General features: G+C 47.4%; 1 protein-coding gene across 3 annotated transcripts in view; it reads right to left on the reverse strand.

Annotated features, from left to right (window-relative positions):
• Positions 1-18859, reverse strand: part of LOC126536574 (proton-coupled zinc antiporter SLC30A2-like) — a 99642-nt gene that overhangs the window by 14883 nt on the left and 65900 nt on the right. For 2 of the 3 annotated variants that reach the window (XM_050183594.3, XM_055074102.2), the window contains exons 2-3: positions 15683-15739; positions 8642-8807 (exon numbers count right to left, since the gene is read on the reverse strand). In XM_050183594.3, coding sequence (XP_050039551.2) covers positions 8642-8807; positions 15683-15711 — 195 coding nt within the window. In that variant the 5' untranslated portion in view covers positions 15712-15739. The remainder of the gene's footprint in view (positions 1-8641; positions 8808-15682; positions 15740-18859) is intronic. The other variant, XM_055074103.2, reaches the window with a different exon arrangement.

Here is an 18859-nt window from a genome sequence, read left to right on the forward strand (position 1 = left end):
GTAGGGTAACTTCGTCCCTGCTCTCTTACTCAGCATTTTCTTTCTGGACCTTTCTTGTTTCTTTGTTTTTTGAGCGTTCTTGAACATGGAAAAGTACCTACGCCTCGGGTATAGCGTTTAATCCGTATTCCAGCTCTAGGAAACGTGGAACGCATAGACGCGGTGGTTAAAAAAACTGCGGCTAACTATAGAGCGACGAAAAACTGAGCTAGATGGTAAAAGCATTCAGGCTTTGAATGCGGAAAATGCGGAAACTTGAATGCGGAAAATGCGTAGAAAATGCGGAAACACGGGGAACCGCGGGGAAATTGTCAGCAGCGAGCTGTTTTCTGTCCGTGGCTGTACGCCTGTACGTGTGTACGTGGCTGACGGTTTGGCGACCGTGCCTTCGCCAGAGCATGCACAGGTAGTCCTTTTTTTGTGCATCTGTGGTTTAGTTCTTTTTCGAAACCTTTGTGCGACCGTCCACGTTCATATACGGTGTTTGCGTTATTCTTTTGACGCCTGTTTTCCACACGTGGCTTTCCCCCACCATGAAGCCGTTTGCTGAAAGTACGCATCGGAAACATCAAAGAAACAGGGTGGGACGAAGTAAAACCACGCAAAAAAAGCAGACTAAGGGTATCAAACGACAGGACAGAGCGCTGACTCAACTCAACGTTATCGAAAAAAAAAAAAAACAGATATAGCCCTTCAACCACGTCACCTAACGGTTAGAAAACAAACTGAGAAAATTCAAACAAGGCCAAAATTCATATGAACTGCAAGGCAAAACATGTGTTCACATTGTCGCATGTCGTCAAGATTGAGGTCCGCAAGAAAACGAAAAAGTAATCTATTTGCTCACTTGCTAATGTGATACGCTGTATGCATAACAGCAGTCTTCTTGAAAGGACGCACCGTTAATGTCGTCATTCTCCCAGCTCAATCCGATGCGAGGCGGGTTTGAGAGGTCAGTGAATAGGTTAGAAAGCGAACACGGGTTAAAACTGTTTAATTTGAGCGCTTAACTCGACCAAACGCGATCCAGTTATGCCCCCGCCGGTCACGGCGCGCACGTTTGCGTAAGCCACTTGTTTCTGCCAGTTCAGTTCAGTTGTAGCAAGAAAAAGAAGAACGAGGGGCATTAAGCTGAAACATCTTTCCAAACTCCGCTTTTAACTAAACATTGTGAAGAATATACATTGCTACACATGACTCCTTTACCGATATTACTATCGGTAAAGGATTGACAGGAAGTGCAGTAATGTGGAAAGTTGGGCTAGTTGGGGATTGATCATCATACCTTGCTGGTGAAGCAGCGCACTGACACGGACACAGTGAAGACACGCAGCGAGTGTCGTCTTGTGTGTCTTCTCTGTGTCCGTGTCAGTGAGCTGCTTCACCAGCAAGGTATGATGACAGGAAGTGAACGAATAATTAATTTGCGCGGTTGCTTTGATCTTATTGTTCTATCTTTTTATTAAGAAAAATTTTACGCTTGATCCACATTTAATTCTGTAATTACGAAGACTCACTATAAAGAAAACAAGAAATCCTATACCACCTTGACTTTCAGTGTACTCGATCTGCAGCACCTTGGGATAAAATAATGTAACTGACACATTTCCCTGACAGCCCATCGTAATTTCCGACTGAAAAAGATGTATGAAAATCTGACGTCGTTCGCCGCAAGTTTCACATAGCGCAATCGGTACGTGCAAAACCGGATGCACGTGCTTTGTGTGCGTATACTGCGATAGCACACAGCAACGTGACTGCCGCTAAGTTCGAAACACAATCAAGGTGTATACATAAGAGCCCCGCACGTTAGTGCAGAGTGTTGCACATACGGTTTCTCAACGTAGCCCGAGCCCGGCGTTTCTCATTTCACGCGTGCAGAAAAGGGGCGGCCGGCTGTTGCCATGCGGATAACAATGCGCCAAAGCGCGTCGAGTGTTTGCAGGTAAACACGAAAACAGCCACTGCGCGATTCTGACCGTTTCGCCGGAGGAGATTCGAAGGATCGCCCTCGTGGCGTGACACGGCGTAAGCAAATGCGCAGGCTTTCGCTCCACGAAGTGCGACGCTTAGACTTTTTTTTATTTTTTTACCTTCGATACGTCGCGTGCGGAACCAACAGCTTTTATAGTAGCGCCTTGTACCATCGTCATTGCGCGCGTGTTCCTGCGAAACAAATCACTAATTGCGATCCGTGGACCGTGATACACGTGACTGCGAGTCCTCCTTACGGTGTCCAGAGCTCGTCCCCGCACGGCGTAGACCGATGAGGCATTGGCTCATTTTTGTTAAGTTAAGGATTCTCGATGCGGACTCTGGACCCGCACAGGCGGCCAATGGAAACTGACCTTGGCAACTTACAGTACACGAACGCTCACGAGTCAAGCTAGCTGAGCAGGACTCTTTGAGGAACTACCAGGCATTGTTTGGGATATGATTGACCTTAGTGAAGTTAGAAGAACTGGTGAGAATCATACAGCGCTGACTAACGGCCACGTCCTCTGCTATAGAGGTGTACCAAATAAGAAGAAATACGTGTTAGGATTCCTAATCCATAAGGACATTGCAGGTAACATCGACGAATTTTGCAGCTTTAATGAGATGGTAGCAGTTATCGTAATAAAGCTAAATAAGGGGTATAGAACAAAGGTAGTACAAGCCTACGCTCCAACCTCCCGTCACGATGGTAATGAAGTAGAACAGTTTTACGAAGATGTTGAATTAGGGATGAGAAAAGGGCAAACTCAATATACTGTAGTCATGCGCGACTTCAATGCAAAAGTGAGGGGAATGCAGGCTGGTGAACAAGAAATTGGCAACTATGGTGTCGATTCTAGGAACGCCAGAGGAGAGATGTCGGTAGAATTCGTGGAAAGGAATGAGCTGAAAATAATGAACACCTTCTTCAGAAAGCGTAGCGCAGCGGAAAGTGGACCTGGAAAAGTCTTAATAGTGAATCAAGAAAAGAAATAGATTTCATACTTTATGCCAATGCCAGCATAGTGCAGGATGTAGAAGTGTTAGGCGGGGTAAAATTCCGCGATCATAGATAGGTTAGTGAGGTCAGGATTTACCTCAATATGAAGAAGGAAAGAGCAAAATTGTTCCAAGAAGAAACAGGCCAACCTAGACGTCGTAAGGGTAAAAGCAGACCAATTTAAGCTGGTACTTTCAAACAAATATTCAGCCTTAGAACAGAGGGGTGAAGATGACATAGAGGTAATGAACGAAACCGTAACTATACTAGCTTCAGAAGCAGCAATTGAAGTAGGAGGTAAGGCACCAAGGCAACCAGTAGGTAAGCTCTCCTAAGTAACGAAATACATCACAAAGAAACGACAAAGGATTAAAGTATCCAATTCAAGAGATCAGGTCGAATTCGAGGAATTGTCGAACCTGATCACCAAGGAGAAAGTAAGGGATATTCGAAATTATAACGTAAGAAAGGCTGAGGAAGCAGTAAAAGATGGACGCAGCATGAAGTCAGCGAAAAGGAAACTTGTCATAGGACAAGCCAAGATGTAATGTACTGAAGGATAAGCAGGGTGATAACACTAGCAATTTCGAAGATGTAGTAAAAGCAGCGGAAGAATTTTATACTGACCTGTTCAGTACCCCAAGCAGCCGCGATACCTCCATTCGAAGTAGTAATGAACAGGTTAGAGAGGCTCCTTCTATAACTAGCGATGAAGGTAGAAGACATGAATGACATTGGCATTAGAACTAGAAGGCATTGCAAGACATGAATCGGGGAAAGGCGGCAGAGAAGATGGAATAAGAGTCGATTTGAAAGATGGAGGAGACATCGTGCTTGAAAAGCTTGCGTTTCTTTATACGAAATGTCTCACGACTTCAAGGGTTTCAGAGAACTCGAGAAATGCCAACATTATGCTAATCCACAAAAACGGAGACGTTAAAGAATTGAAAAGTTAGACCCATTAGCTTACTTCCAGTATTGTATAAAATATTCACTTAGATGATTTCCAATAGAATAAGGGCAACACTTAACTTCAGCCAACCAGGAGAACAGATTGGCTTCAGGAAGGGATACTCTACAATGGATTTAATTCACGTCATCAATCAGGTAATCGAGAAATCTGCAGAGAACAATCAGCCTCTCTATATGGCTTTCATAGATTACGAAAATGCCTTTGATTCAGTTGAGGTACCAGCAGTCATAGAGGCATTACGTAATCAAGGAGTACAGGAGTCTTACGTAAATGTCTTGGAAAATATCTACAAAGATTACACAGCTACCTTGATTCGCCACAAGTAGAAATATACCTATAAAGAAATGGTTCAGGCAAGGAGACAGTCTCTGCATTGCGTGCTTGGAAGAAGTATTCAAGCTTTTAAACTGGGAAGGCTTACGAGTGAGGATCAACGGCGAATATATCAGCAACCTTCGGTTGGCAGATGACATTGTTCTGTTCAACACTGGGGACCAGTTACAACAAATGATTGACCTTAACAGAGAGTTAACAAAGAATGGAGTTGAAGAATAATATGTAGAAAAGAAAGAATGATCAATAGCCTGGCAAGGAAACAAGAGTTCAGGATCGCCAGTCAGCCTCTATAGTCTGTGAAGGAGTACGTTTACCTAGGTCAGTCACAGGGAACCCTGACCATGAGAAGGAAATTCACAGAAGAATAAAAATGGGTTGGATCGCAGACGGCAGACATCGTAAGCTCCTGACTGAAAGCTTACCGTTATCATTGAAAAGGAAGGTATGCAAACAATGCATTTTACCGGAGCTGACATACGGCGCAGAGACTTGGCGGCTGACAAAGAAGCTTGGGAACAAGTTAAGGACCGCGCAAAGAGCGATGGAACGAAGAATGTTAGGCCTAACTTTGAGAGACAGAAAGAGAGCAGTTTGGATCAGAGAGCAAACGGGCATTGACGATATTCTAATAGACATTAAGTGAAAAAAAAAAATGGCGCTGGGCAGGTCATGTAATGCGAAGAGTAGATAACCGTTGGACCATTAGGGTGACAGAATGGTTACCAAGAGAAGGGAAGCGCAGTAGAGGACGACAGAAAACTAGGTGGTGCGACGAAATTAGGAAACTTTCGGGTGCTAGTTGGAATCGGTTGGTGCAGGACAGGGGTAATTGGAGATCGGGGGTAGAGGCCTTCGTCCTGCAGTGGACATAAAAATGGCTGATGATGATGATGATTATAACTGCGCTATCTGCCACAGGCATCTCTCAAAAATTGTATCTCATCTAAAGAAGAAGCTCACCCGCTACATGTTGTTCTGTCCGTTTTTCTTTCTTTTTCTTTTCAGCTAAGCTTAGTTGCAAATCAGCGTTTTGCATGGTCGCCTTTTTCTGTCCGGTATTTAACCATGTTGCTCTCAGTATTACTTTCACAATAAATTATAGGCCTCGTTCAGCGAAATATTCTGTAGACCAAATGACTCCAGTCTTGGCATATATAGATAACCCTATTCGCCACGAGAAACCACGACTTCGCCAACCTCAGCTCTGTGTTACAAAGCATGGCGGAGTGATTCAACCAATCGGGTACTTTCTAGTTGGCGGAGAATTCCTTCGAAGAAAATGAAGAACACGCAAATAGCTTCCAAGACGCCATGGTGACTAAACGATTAGGCCCCGCATAAAAGTGTTCATCCAGACTTTAAAAAAAAAATTCCGCGGGAAAGGCCACTTGCAACGTATTTACATGTCATATTAAAATCCACACATCACGAGTGATCGTTGGTTATTGCCTCCACGCCCACCGTATAATTTTTCCTTTTTTTTTAACGCCGAGCTTGCTACCTTAAAACACTGCTTTAGGCGCAGGAAACTTTACGCAAGACCCATATAGTAGCGTTTCCAACACACTGAAGCAGAGTTTCAGTTGGGCAGAGTGCACCCCAACAATTACGGCCTAATTAATTAGTACGTTAATTCAGTTTTGACAAAAAGAATCGTGGTTTTGGTACCAAAACAAGTTGAACGAATTTGATGTAATTTTCACCTATCTGGAATGGCGTGTTGGGTTTCTGGAGTTCAACTAAAATCGGTGTTCCCTTTTACACTGCCAACGACTTTATACAGTTGGGTAGCAAAGAGAAACTGACAAGGGAAATTGAAAAGTGGACTCACGGCAGTCATGGTCGCGGGGCTATACCGATGGACGGCTTCCGGACCGAAGACAAATCGCACTTGATTTCGCGAGACAAAAAAAGAAAAATGTTGCCGACGCAACAGCCAGGTACCTATAGTGTAGAAACGCACCGTTTCACAAAACTACGGACTCTCCGTCGGGTCTACGCGAGCAGTTACACAAAACTACGGCGCGGCAGCGCGCCGGACCCTTTCCTCGCCCCTTCGGTCTCGAAGCATCTGTGAGGCCGGAGTCGCGCACGGCGCCGTTCTCCGGTCCACGTCCGTCGCCCGATGTGACGCACGGCAACGCGATCCCTCCGGTGCGGGCGCTATGCGCGGCCGAGCATGTGAAGAGACCCGCGCCGGCGTAACGGGACACGCAGTCATTGTGTGCGCTCGCACGCGTGCACCGTTACGCGACACCGCCCTCGCCCTCTCCCTCTCTCTCTCTCTCTCTCCATGTACGAGGACATCGGAGTTCCTCATTGAATTCACTAGAGCAAACTAGAGGGTGCTACGATTTGTAAGCTGCCATGGGAAGGGTGGTTAGTACAGCTGGATGCCTCTATAACGAAGTGCTTTGCACCTGCAGAATCATTCGTTACAGATAGGTCGCTTCGTCGGGAAAAAAATCGTGCACCGTGCTGCTCACTACACAGCAGGCAAAGCACGGTATACGAAAACAACTGTTTAATGTGAATTTTGGGGGAGACGAAGTAAAATGAGCAGGGTTTCTTTTTCCTTTCTTATTTTCACGCGCACTTCATCCGACGAAATGTGCGACTGCAGCCGACCTTCTTGCACCGAGATATCACGGCGTGCTCCGCAGCCAAACACGGCAGCGACGCAAGGTAGAGCTGCAGCCCGTCGAATGCCGCTGTCGCCTCATTTGCCCTCGGAAGTCTTGGTTCGTTCACAGCCTCTCTATAATCGTTGCCCAATCGTTGATAACTTGAGTCCTTTCCGCTCTGTAGATGGCTTTTTAGGACGTCGTCAGTAGTCTGTTCTTATACACCGTCATCACGTCGTCATTACGGTGACGCATTGGTCAGCCGTTGTCGCCCGCTGCTGTGTTACAATAGGCACATACGAGTTCAGCGCCTCCTCGAGCAGAGCAGGAGGACTGCGACACTTGCTGACATCGGCACATGTTCGTCAAGTGTGTCGCTAGCGCTGCAGTTAGCGCAGAGTGCAGCTCAATGGCACCTGCAAAGGGCAGTGGCATCGCAGCTATTTATACGCATAGAGTTCGTTGTTTTACGAAGCAACAAATCAGTTGGCGGGACGGCTAAACTCATTCGTCGTGCAGGCAATTTCGTTGCAGGGGTCTTGGTTGTAGAGACTCTCACAATGCATATGAAGGATATATGAATTATGCCGGGAAATAATTAGTCCTTCGTTATACATGTCTTTTTTTTTTTATGTAGGCGTCCGTTGTAGAGGCGTTTGTTTGACTGCACATGGGTGTGTCTGGTCATCGCGCTTGTGGCTTTGTTTACTATACGTTTTATATGCGTTTATTGGCCTAAATATCGGAGCAATCCTGCTTTTCTAAGTGCTGAAGGCCACAAAGTTCTGTTCAGGTATAAGAAAGAAGAAAGTAGAATAAGAAAGTAGTATAGTGGCGCCATAACGCAATGTCTTGCTAAAAGTGATCACGTTGCAACATTGCAAATCTATTTGAAGCTAGAACAGCAAAATTCAACCATATGCTTGCAGCTCACACAGAAACTAGCGCCAGAGTTCCCTCTGGTAATTTTTGTAGGAAACTGTATGCATAAGACAGCCTTCTCCACCGTCTTACGTGGTCGGGCACGTATTTGCGTTCCAGACACGCACCAAGGAGCACCGGACCGAAATGAAACGCGTCTTATATTTCACCTCTGTTCTCGTTCAGGCTTTCTTTTACTTCTGTATTTACATATATGGCATTCTGCAACGCACGAAACTCCGCTATAGCACGAAGTGGCTTTCGCCGAGGTCGCTATATCTATCGCAAATTGGGTGGACCGCTACAAAAGCACGTTTACCTACAAGGCGGGAGCAGATCATACGGAACACGAGGGAAAGACGACGAGCGTGCCTTATGTTCCTTCCGATTTGCTCGCGCTTCAGGCAAACATGGCATAGCGCAGAGTCAGCGTGGCGTTTTACGAATGGGCGACTGAAGCGAACGAAAACCCACAAGAAGTGCTTTTGCGTGCGTTTATATGCGCAGGTGTACACGTCTCCTTTCGTCTCGATTGTGGCGCTATCCGTCGCCAAGAAGCTACACTGATCCGCGTCCAAGCTTCGACATTTATGAAGTTGTAAACGCAAGGAAGCCCGCATCCGGTGCACACGCTTCGTGCCAGCCCTGCGCAAGCATGCACGCTCCCACGCACGCAGCGCACGTCTAATATCGTTCCACATAGGCTTAACGAAGCAAGCGAAACATTGCGCAGATGTGTTCCATTCGCTCAGTGGAACATACGCGTGGAACAATATCAAAGGCACTGCAGAGAGTGTTCGAGCATCTGACCTGCGAGCCGGAGTTGACGGGGATGTGTACGGACGGCTGTCCCGCACCAGGCTCATCGCGGTCGCCGCGGGCCGAGCAGTAGATGATGGACGAGCCGGCGTTGACGATGGACTCGTAGTGCCGCGGCGCTCCAGCGGTGCCCAGGGTGGCGGTCGGCTGGTGCTTCCTGCAGGACGGCAAAGGCGCGTAACCGGCTGAGGACGAGGAAACGGAGCTGCGCCCGCGGCTCGAAATGCAAGGTGGCGTCGCACCCCCGGAGACTGCAGCCGCCAAGTCGCGCCCCTGCCATCGCACGCACAACTCGGCCCACGACCCGAACGGCATTGTCCAAGCCGCCGCCGTCGTGGCGTGGGACGACTTCGAGCGGTGCGGTCGGCTGCGCTTCGGCGACGGCGACTGGAAAGCGCGTCACACCGTGAACAACCCCGCGGCCCTCGTAGGGGCCCGGGGCCCCTTTTGTGTGATGATGCCAATTTTTACTATTACTATGATGATGACAATGACCTCGAATACAATGGCGCATACCCACTAAGGGGGACGTTGGTGCGCCTGACCCCATTCGGCGCTGCTTGCCCTGTGTTCTATTGACATCAGAACAACAAGTTGCTAGGCCATGGGTGCTCCCAAACGAGCTCCGCGTAGAAGGTTTAATTCGCGCTATAGAGTCTCGAGGTCTACGGACCTTCATGGTACATAGACTCCGCCCACTACCGCTCTCTAGCGCACATGGTTATTTTGTTTGTGATCATCTCTCTGTCCCTGCTTCCGCTCTCTCCCCTACCCTTTCCCACATGCAGGGTAGACAACCGGAGCTACCTCTGCTAATTAACCTACCTGCCTTTCTATTTACCCTTTATCTCTATTCTTTATTGTCCTTTCATTTTTTCTATTTTTAGTGTTCTGATATTTCTTTACTATATATAATGTTTAGTTATTCACTTCATATCTGTACCACTAAAGCTTTATTTCACAATTTTGCTTCACTAATTTTACTTCAAATTTGTCTCAAAGTTTTCGTTTCCTTGGACCTTTGTACCACCCGATTTATGGCCGATACTGCACAATCGGTTGCGCCAATTCATTGAGGAATAACCAACCAACCAACCATCAGAAGTGGCGAGCAATGCTGCCCATGTTACCATATAAGGTTTCAAATTAAGGCAATATAATAAAAATGGGGTGCTGCGGTCGTTAAATCTCCAGGGGCATCGTTACTAGCACACATGTTTCTGCACGATCTGGCTCGGTTATACACTGAGAAAACGGATCGCGGCTTCCGTTGTTCTTCCTTCTGGTTTAGTTGTATAGAATGTCAGTCTTGCAGCATTAATTTTCCTAGAACGAGTAAGTGTGACATTCAAAGCTAATTCGATTCATCGCGTAGTTATGGTTAAGTACACGAAGAGAACCGCACATCAGCACCATTGGGATCCTGCCTAGGCACTCCATAAAAGCTGTTCTATACTTACGCTTTGTAAGTGAACAAAAGACGATGAAAAAAAAAAGACGCAAGGCTATAGCATGACGGACCTATACATGTCGTTCCTTATAACAGATGTCAAGCTCTTCGTGCTAAGTCTACTACTCCGTTTGCGAGCTTTATTGGCTTATTTTCCCTGATGTTGCTGCAAACGTTGCTCGCATTCCTTCTGTATTATCAACAAAAAAAGGAGATATCAGCCGTCGTCTCGGGGTGAGCAACACCCGTCTTCCAGAACGTGACTCAACCAGACGCGATTATCGACCCCGCAAGTTAGAAAGCCTTCATAAACACCGTCCACGTGCCAAGGGTTTCTACATCCGGGGTGTAGAGAAGCGTTGTACCTAAAATGATGGGTCACGGCGATTGAGTAAAGCTCCTCGAAGATTTATGAGGCAAAACATTGTAACCGAATACTTTCGACGGCCTACTCGAAAGCGCTGAATTCCATAGATGTTTCTCAAGCAATCTCTCCTCGCGGAAATCGCCGGCCGACGAGCGTTGTGTTAAGAAGGATAAAGAAAGGTGCACCACAACGCTGCTCTCTTTGTGTTGCCCGTATTCTCCACGTCGCTCACGGTGCAAGTACAAATGTCATTCCAGCGCGATATCGCGGGGCACACGCAACTCTTGTATTTATGATCACAAATAGCAACTAAGTGCATTATATACCATACGATGAAACGAAGTGCCTGTCTATATACGACATATATGTGCTTACGATGCCTTACGGTATTAGAGATCGGGATAGTTAGTATCCCATGATGTAGCTTCGTAGCGCGGCAACAAAGGACGAGACAGGAGAGAACGGCATGCTCTGCTTGCACGAGAGAAACTAAGCAGGTAGTACGCGCTTATGACAAGCTTTTTTTTTTTTGAGGGTAAGGGGTAGGGGGAGGGTGACTTCGTTTATAGGCGATAGCCCGCCATGTGTGGGTCCAGACACACAGGTAATAGCGTTACCCGATATCGTATCTGCCTCCACAGTCACTCAGGCACAGCAGGCGTTCTTCTCGTATACAGCAGAAAGGGCCGCATTCCTCCTCGCGCATTGCTGTGGCCCTCTGCTACAACTAACAAGGTCGTGCGCGCGCTTATACGCAGTTTAAATGAAATCTGTATCGAAGCAGAATGCACATATGCAAGAAGAGCATCGACATATTGGACAAAGGTATAAAGAATTACCAGGTGGCCTATAACAACCATGCGGCTCCCTGTGAGGCGACTGTCCAGTGCGAACGCCTTTGACTTCGCGGCGCCGCTCGCCACGTGTACAGGTGTTCACCTTTATCCCTCTCTGGTCTCCTTATTCACCCGGTGCTTGAAGGTGACAAAACAGGACTCTCAAAAGCATAACATCCCTGCCTTCTCTCTCTCCTCCTCTCTCACAGCATGTCTTATGGCGTAAGCTGAGTTTTGAGAAGATGAACAAATAATTCGATCCTCGAACTACATTCTTTTAGAATAACTGAACCAGATTTAAACACTCGATCCATTACTTGAATCCCTCAAAATGCTTCGAAATGCAAGTACATGGAAGGGTAGGCTGATTAGCCTTAACGTACCGAAACTGCGTATACGCCGATACGAACGTCTCTTTTGACTAATTCTAGATTAGCAATGTGCAATACATTAGAACAGCTAAATTTCATCACGAATGCGATGCGCTTACCAACAACGTCACGTGAAAATATTCCGGATGGAAGGACGTCGTCGATTTTGTCTATATATAGGATTTAGAAAAGAGGTGCATGGTGGTGGCGGTGGTGATGTTATTACAGGCGGTTTCTAGCCTAGCAGACGAGGCCGGCAATTTGTCTGCCTGTGGCACCTCTGTCTGGAAACAGCTGCGATGCATCGTCTATACAAGTGCACGCCAGCAAATGGTACGCGTTCGTCGTTTCATTCTCAATACATGCAGCACCAGGCGAGGTCAACAAGCAAACTTAAATTCAAACGAACGTCTATCACGTTCCCTCCATGACACTCCTGCCAGCCAGGTTGGAGATCCCACTCGTTCACACGACTATCACATTCGTTGCTAATGAACTGCTCTGGCGCAACACATGCGTGGGTTGCTATATAATAAAGAACGACATGCGCGAGATGGGTTGAAGCGCCTTTGCCACTAGCTCGCTCACAGGTCCTCGTGCCGGTCTCCTCGAAAACAAGCCCATAGTCGATGCAGTCCGTCACTGCTGACTCATAGTTGCAATAGTGGAGAGATAACGAAGAAAATTCAGACGAACGGCGCAACGAGACGGGAAGACGCCGCGTGTACGCGTGGTTTAGAATAAAGCGCGTGTTGCCGATATCTTAAGCTATAATTTAAGACAGCGTGTGGGGTGGGGCAGGCCATGTAATGCGTCTTGTGTAAAATCTCTATTAACAGTACAAGAAAACACTCGCACGAACGCACGCACTAACAAGCACAAAGGCAAATTAGCCACGCGAGACGCGCGTAGAATAGGAATGCGGTGTGGCTGGCCATGTTGACGTGTTACAAACATGTTTTGGTTCCCAGCACAACGGAAGCCGCAAACACGCTTTGCTTTCTAAACTGTTCGCCCGTCAGTCACTCGTCGAGGGCACGCGACAGTGTGCGAGGGTGCACAGGCCAACGGAATGCTTGTTTTGAGACGGTGTCGCTTTGCCCTTCTACGACCTCGTATACGAATTTGTATACAATACGCTTTAGCGTCAAGAGTGCGCGGCCTAGCGCGCGCTGCATAACGCCATAGGAAATCCGATATCGTTTGCTGGCGCGCTGATGCATTCTCCGTAGGAGTGTTACAGCGCGTACAAAAGAAGGAAAAGGAAAGTACAAGAACGGACTCTTGTTCTGACCCCTCTTGTTTTCTTGTTACGTCTTGTGCGTACTCTAAGCCCTGTTACGTAAAACGTGAGGTATTCGCTGCAACGATCCCTTGTTCCGAACGCCATTCTAGCTGTATGCAGCGAACGAACGTACTTTTCTTTTTCAACGTGAACACAAGAGCGCGTGGCTTCAGTACTGTCAGCACAGCCTGATGGCCCCTCAGAATCATTGTACGCATGCGCGGCAAGAGTAGACTTCATCTGCGCTCATTACGTCACCGGAGCGCTCATGTGTCGTCTGCTAGGCGGCTTTTTTTTTTTCAGCGCAGGTCAGTTAGCTAATAAGCGACGCTAGGCTGCTGCAAGATAAAAAAAAAACGGTGTGTTACTTGCCATTCGTATCTGGGCTAAAAATCGTGGACTCACTTTTCGCTGTCAGCTCTGCCTGATGTTGTATTTATTGATATTTATTTAATATCGCAATTAGAAATATTGACACCCTCCCGGCCCTGCGAAAGGGGATCTCCAGCGAAGCTGTTGAAAACCCCCGCTACAACTGCTGAGGGGGTATCCAGTGCTTTATTGCTTTAGAGTAATGACAGTAATGGGAGTAATGGTTTTTTGACAGCACGCCGCCGCTGGTCGTACTGTCGCTTCTTGTTCCCTTTGCCGCTCCTCGTATTCACGCTGCTCCTCCGGAGTCCTAACTATGCGTGACCTATACCATAGTGGTGCTGCAGCAACAATGAAATCAGTTGCTAGGCTGGTTTATATATGAAAGGCCAGTGACGTCATTCCCACGTCGCAAGCTGCCGTCGCCGGGGCAGCTTGCGCTACAGCAATCTTTACTGGGAAACGGGGTAGCGCTCCGTGCTTCGCATTATCAGGAGCGCCTTATAACTTATGCGGTTCGGTGTTTGTTTTACGCTTGCTCTTTATAGAACTAAATGCTGTTCTATATATTGTACGTGTGATTCCAAAGAATGCATGCCCGTTTCGCTTCACTTTACTGAGTCCGGGAAGTCTGTTTCACCTCCGCCACGGGTCGGCCCGGTACTGCACAACTGCCGGGATCGGCCCACATTTTTGCCCACGGACGACGACACAAAAACTGCCGACCAACGAGAGGCTAACAGCTTCGCCGTAAAAGACGAGCGGCGTCAAGGAAGTGGCAAAACATTTTGTTCACGCTTGGCCAAACATTTGAGGCGCCCTTATGGGCCCTCAATAGCTGCTAACTACCATTTAACGCTGCTAAAATTGCAATGAATACTCGATCATACATGCTTCTGTCGCAGCCACTGCTACCATTCTAGACGGCAGTTAACTATAGAAATCGGGCGCCAAGTTTACGCCAGCTATCGGATTCACCCGCTCTTTTCAAACAAATGCTCATCGCTCGCCTGCAGTGGCAGCGTAAATTCGCTTTTCACCCTGGCTGCATTCGTGCGCCGCTGTGAAATCTCCAGTCGCAATCGCAAAAGGTTTCCGACTAGCAAGGGCGCAAGAAAAAGTTCGCCCTGCTTCTCAGTTGTCTTGCAATTTAGGGGCGTGACGTAGCGGCCGCATAGAGAAGTGTACGCATGCTTCCACTTTCGCTGCACTAGCTGCCGCAATACTTGATCCTTTCAGAAAACATTTGTACCTAAAGGAAGGTTAAACTGACCGAGTTGATATACGTATTTAAGTTGAAATTTCAGCGCCAATATAAGCCAGGACAAAATGGTTACTACACGACACGAGGGCGGACGGACGAAGCGCTTCGTCCGTCCGCGTCCTTGTTCCCTTCCTTGATTTTCTTTTTTTTTTTGCCAGCGTAAAACTCAGCGCAACGTAATCATGAACGCAGCCTTTATTTGGATGGATGCGTTAAGTTAAAGGTTGGAATTTTTTTTTTACTTTATCCTATCTTTTGAAGTAAGCGCTCAGTTGCTAGGAGGCGTTCCTGTCGTTTGGTGGTCTTCCTTTCGTCATTGTCTATTATTCTTGGCGTTGAAATTTCAACATTCTCAGCACACCATGGCGTTTTTTTTTTTTTTTTTTTTTTTTTGCAATCCCTCTTCGAAGGAATGCAGGAACCATGGCTGGGGGGGACAATCGAACCTGCGACCTCACACAGATCGCTTGAGCGCATGAGCGCAGAGGAAGAGAGATGGGTGAAAGCAACGACAGATGGTTTACCGTCATGTGGCGCTCCTCAAAATATATCTTTTATATTCTGCTTAATTGGTTAGTTAACTGAGATCAATTAGTCAAACTATTTAGTATTCAGTTTAGGGACAAGTGCGTTTCGCTAAGTTGTAGAGGCAGTTCAGAAACGAGCAATCCAACTTTTTGTGGCAACGTACAGGCTGCTTGGTGATATTTCTTTTTTTTTTTGGGGGGGGGGGGGTGGGGGGGATGAAAAGAAGTCCTCGAAATATGAAAAAACCACGTGACTGCGCTCATGCCCTATCGTATTGCAGCGCTTTAAACCGTCCTTCGAGCCCATCGCTTGTCAGGGACGACGGCCCTTCCCTTCCGTGCGTCACCGTCAAAGATGCTTCCGCTGTATGAAGGCAGTGTGAAGGAGCGGTGTTACGTCATACAGAGCCGCGGGCGCTCACTTCGCCACAGTCTGCGCGCGCTGTTCCTTTGCTCGAAGCACGGTTGAGAGCGCTGCAATACAATAGCGCATGAGCGCAGTCACGTGGTTTTATTTCATATTTTGCGGGCTCTTGAAGAGCGAAAAACCAACTACTCACAGCAGCACCTTTTCGTCGTCCGCAACCATGGCAACGTGCGGAGGGTTCGGTGCGCTCCTGCAAAAGCGAAGAAAAAACAGCGAACACGAACGTCAGCTTACGAGCGCGTATAGAGCCCCTGACGACAAAACAAATATTACTGCCACTGCAGACTAACTTCACAGAAAAGCAACAGACTTCGTTTTCTAAAACGTTGTTCGGAGACCGATTGCTCGGCACTTGAGCGCTTAGAATTGAATGAACATAATATAGTGCAGCAGTGCTGCCGGGTAACCATGATGTCCTTGCTTGGTTTTTTTCCGCGACGTAACCATGGTCAACCGTGATCTCCCTGATTTGTCTTTCAGGCAGTGCATGGCCCGCTTTGTGAACATCGGCTTCGAATTAGTCCCACCCTTTAAAGCCGGCTTGTCCCCGGTAACAGGTACCGCTGGGAGAAGACCACTTTTTTATTTGCCTTGGCTTTATAGCCGATAACCATAATATTGAGAGTATTTATTGTAGCTGCGATAGTGCTACATGACAATTAACGACGACAATGATGATTAACGATGACAATTAACAATAAACGCTATCGTAACATTAAACTTTAAAAAAGTAAGTACAGATGTGTCAATCGAATTGAAACCTGAGCCTCTCGCGACTGCGATACTCGCGGCCCGTCGAATGCGCCACGTTAGTTTGAAGCCCGTCCCACTGCGGTGACGAAAACGAGGGCACTTTGCCAACGCAGACGTTTTCTTCTTCTCCGGCACTTCTGAACTGAACGGTATACTTTCCAACTGTCACGCTCTCCAGCAATGCATTTGAATTAATTTATTACCATTCAGTAATGATATAAAAGAAAAGGCAGAAGAAAAAAGACGTCGACGATTACTAAGAGCGAAAGTGTTTTTCTTTCCCCTGATGGCAAAGAACACAGCCAGTTGACCGTGGTATCTCAGCCATTGCACTTAGTCAGCCACCTAAGCATTTTATATAGCAAAATGACACCGGACTGTTAAGTAATAATATGGTTGCGTTAACTCCTGAGCATCCATTACCGAGACGGCCATGGAGGTACCCACCGTGGCGTAGAAAACTTGCGCCCTTTCCACCCGAACGTGAACGTGAGCCCCGAAGACAATAAAAATTGAAGCCCTCTGTGCCTGTTACCGATGTCTATAGCTACTTATGTGTGCGGGTACTCCAGCCTGTCAGTGTTAATCATTCCTTTGCGATCTCGAACCTAAACCACTTCTAATGGGGCAGGCAAACAGAGTAATAAAGACCATTGACCATCGACTTGAATGGCGCCTACGTATATCTGCTTGGTCCAGTTCAGACTACGTGTGTGTCAGAAATCGTGAATAAGGGCCCAAAAGCGGTTCGTGATTGGCTTCGAGGCTGTGTGACATAACATGTCGTTACTGTCAGAGCTGTGCTCCTCCGCGCAGTACTCACGCTTCATTTCGCCGTACATCCGCGCGCCATCAGTCATAAAAAGGTACACGAACAAGAGAGGCGAGCCATTTTCGTGGTTCACGACAGTGCGCCAGGTTACGGTGGGTCACCCATGCTCCTCAGTGACCGCGGAGACTTCCGCATGAAAAGGGAGCGGAGTAAGGGACACATCTGGAGATTCAAAGGACGCCCATGACTGGGGCAGGGAAAAGTTCAATGAGCTCCTCTGGCTATGTAAACCGATCAAAGGGCACCTTTCGCCTTACCTCAGCGAGAGAAATGGAACGAACACTTTTAGATGACGTGCTCAAGTGTTCCACCTGTGTCGAATGCAATGAAAGGGGACGTCACGCTGCAGTGTACTCATCGATGCGAATGAGATGCAGACAGGGAAGGTTTGAATTATATATATACGCGAAGCACTAGACAGACAAACTCACTTCATCTCTAAGAAAATAACACGACGACTTTTTTTCAGAAGTTAAGAAGAATTCAATTAAAAGAACAACCGTCACGGTTGTTCTTCCAAGCGTTCATAAAGACCAAAACTATACTAAACGCCTGCTCCGATAAGCTACTTGATTCGGATGACGCACGACAGCTATAGAGCAGCTTCATCCGCTTCTTCCATCCAGCATGCAGCTGCGCAGACATTGTGGGCCACTGCTAACACGGCCTTATAACCTATGCAGTTGACGGAAGTCTTACGGTGCACATCAGTTACAGTTCTCACAAAGGCTGCGTCGATCGACGTCTTGGCTCATATATACAGCTTACGGACCCGGTCGGATCGTCGAGAAAGTTCACAAACGTATTTTTCGAAACCTTTTATAGGAAACAAATGTTCTCCGGTTTCTAAATAATAACGTTCAGCTCACTGGTGATCTTCATCGGCGTGACGTACGAGCCGATGTTTCTGAAAGAAACGACGATGCGAGACGTCTTGTGAGAAATGCCGAAGCAGCTTTCGTTCGAGAAACACCGTGTTCTCTGCGGGTGGCAAAGTTGGCGGTTTGCATACAAAAAAAAAAAGGTGAATAATAAATAACGAGCATGTCCTTTGACGACGGCGGCAGCGTGCTTAAACGGACCCTCAAATATATTTGACGATTGTGTCCAAACGTACTGAGTGAACCGGGTAGGTATACTTTATTTAAAGACATAGATGAGCGCTCCGCGTAAAGCTCGTAATTTATTATAAGGTTTTAAAAATGTGCATCGTTACCGATTGCCACGACGCCGCTCCCCCGAGTTTTCAGCCGCCCCTTCTGACGCTACGTAGTGTGGATGTGTGATGTCACTCGGGCGGGCGATCGGATTGGCTACACACGCAACGTCATCCGCAGTATTAGAAACAAGTAGCATCATTAAACTTATTTTTAATAGAATACGTATGTTAAGCCGCTCATCTCTAAACGTGCAGAGTAGGCGACATGGCGCACTAAAGTATGCAAGCACTCTCTCGGCTGCCTCGCTATACCCCTGAATGTGGGAGCGTTGGCACCGTCACCAAAGATAGGGGGTGGGAGGGAGGGGGGCGAGAGGGTAGGGGCTATGATTTCGCACGCCCCTTTTGCCAGGTCGAAATGCCTACGGCAAGGAATCCAAATGGCCAAGCACTTTTCACGCGGTCTACGACCTGCGCGGAGATGGGGCCGAGGAAACAGCCCAGTCGTCGAAAGCTCATAGAGGCCAGCGTAGTGGCAGCGTAGGATTCGATAAAAACGCTCCTTA

The sequence above is a fragment of the Dermacentor andersoni genome, chromosome 4 (genome assembly GCF_023375885.2).
Source record: "Dermacentor andersoni chromosome 4, qqDerAnde1_hic_scaffold, whole genome shotgun sequence".
Lineage (NCBI taxonomy): Eukaryota > Metazoa > Arthropoda > Arachnida > Ixodida > Ixodidae > Dermacentor > Dermacentor andersoni.